Source organism: Cetorhinus maximus, chromosome 24 (genome assembly GCF_964194155.1).
Source record: "Cetorhinus maximus chromosome 24, sCetMax3.hap1.1, whole genome shotgun sequence".
In the NCBI taxonomy this organism is placed as follows: domain Eukaryota; kingdom Metazoa; phylum Chordata; class Chondrichthyes; order Lamniformes; family Cetorhinidae; genus Cetorhinus; species Cetorhinus maximus.
Genome location: NC_135902.1, coordinates 47,457,166 through 47,458,398, shown reverse-complemented (window position 1 = coordinate 47,458,398; position 1,233 = coordinate 47,457,166). Strand labels below are relative to the sequence as shown.

Genomic DNA, 1,233 nt, shown 5'->3' with positions numbered 1-1,233 from the left:
CGTTTAGTTCTGCCCCCACATGCACCACAGGGAGATGGTGGCGTAACCGACCTGGAATTGAAAACGAGCCTCAGTAATGATGGCCATGAAAGCACTATCGATTGTGGTTAAAAACCCCATCTGGTTCACTAATGTCCTTTAGGGGAAGGAAATCTGCCACCCTGACCTGGTCTGGCCTACATGTGACTCCAGACCCACAACAACGTTGACTCTTTACTTGCCCTCTGAAATGGCCAAACAGGCCACTCAGTTCAAGGGCAATTAGGACAATTCCATGAAGGAATAAACACACAAACACACACACACAGATTTCCAAAAGGAAGTTTTTCCTCAGAACATTCAAAAAGACCCCCCCAAAATGTTGACATTTCTATAGTATTGACTTTCAAAAGAAAAAGTAATCATTGCACCAATTGGTTAAAGGCACCTGCTGCCCTTTGGGGTGTCCTGTCTCACACCTGAGCAGGTGCATTCGGTGGAGGGAGCGCCCTTTGGCGGGGAGGGGAGGGGAGGGGAGGGGGGGAGTGAAGGAGTGGGGAGGGGAGGGGGGGGGGGGGGGGATGGTGGTGGAGAGAGAGGGCGCGCGCGCGCGCGAGGGCGAGTATCCGTGCGCGCGCCGCCGACGGGAAAGATGGCGCCGTGTGGCCGCGGGCTCGCGCGGGAGCCCGCACTGTGCTGGAGAGTGCGCGCCGCCGGCCCACCTCTGCACCGCTGAGCAGCCAGCGAGCCGGGGAGGATGGAGTTAGGGGGACTGGGAGGACATTGTCCAGCGGCGGGAGGCGAGAGCCCCTCCGAGCCCATTCACCAGGAACCTGGGCTGAGAGACAGGGGCTGCTGCACATAGAGTTCTTCAGACATTTGACATAATCATCAATTGCTGTCAGAAATTTGTTTACCATCAAGCTGTACATATTTCCCCCTCTCTTGAGCAGACACTGTTTATATATATTTATATATATATATATATATTTTTTATTTTAATGATGACCATGTGGAGGTGCTTGCAACTGAGGTTTGTTTGGCTTCTCTTGTCCTCAGGACTCTGCAATCCCAGCCTGGCTTTCAGCTCTCATTTCGACCCGGGTGAGTAATGGAAGGAAAAGGACATTCTCTCTCTCTCTCTCTCTCTTTCTTGTTTGTTTATTTATTTCTATTTGACATTGGTTGGGACTTTGTTCCCTGCAATTTTTAAAGTATATTTGCAAAGCAATATTTACATAGAGATAAGATCCG

At 51.0% G+C, this 1,233-nt stretch overlaps 1 protein-coding gene across 5 annotated transcripts in view; it reads left to right on the top strand.

Annotated features, from left to right (window-relative positions):
• The first annotated feature begins 720 nt into the window (after positions 1–720).
• aatkb (apoptosis-associated tyrosine kinase b) overlaps positions 721–1,233 on the top strand; it is a 302,389-nt gene continuing 301,876 nt past the window's right edge. For all 5 annotated transcript variants that reach the window (XR_013580640.1, XM_078571176.1, XM_078571183.1 and 2 more), the window contains exon 1: positions 721–1,083. Coding sequence is in view for 3 of the 5 variants with exons in the window: in XM_078571176.1 (XP_078427302.1) it covers positions 981–1,083 (103 nt within the window). In the remaining 2 variants the exon portion in view is untranslated. The remainder of the gene's footprint in view (positions 1,084–1,233) is intronic.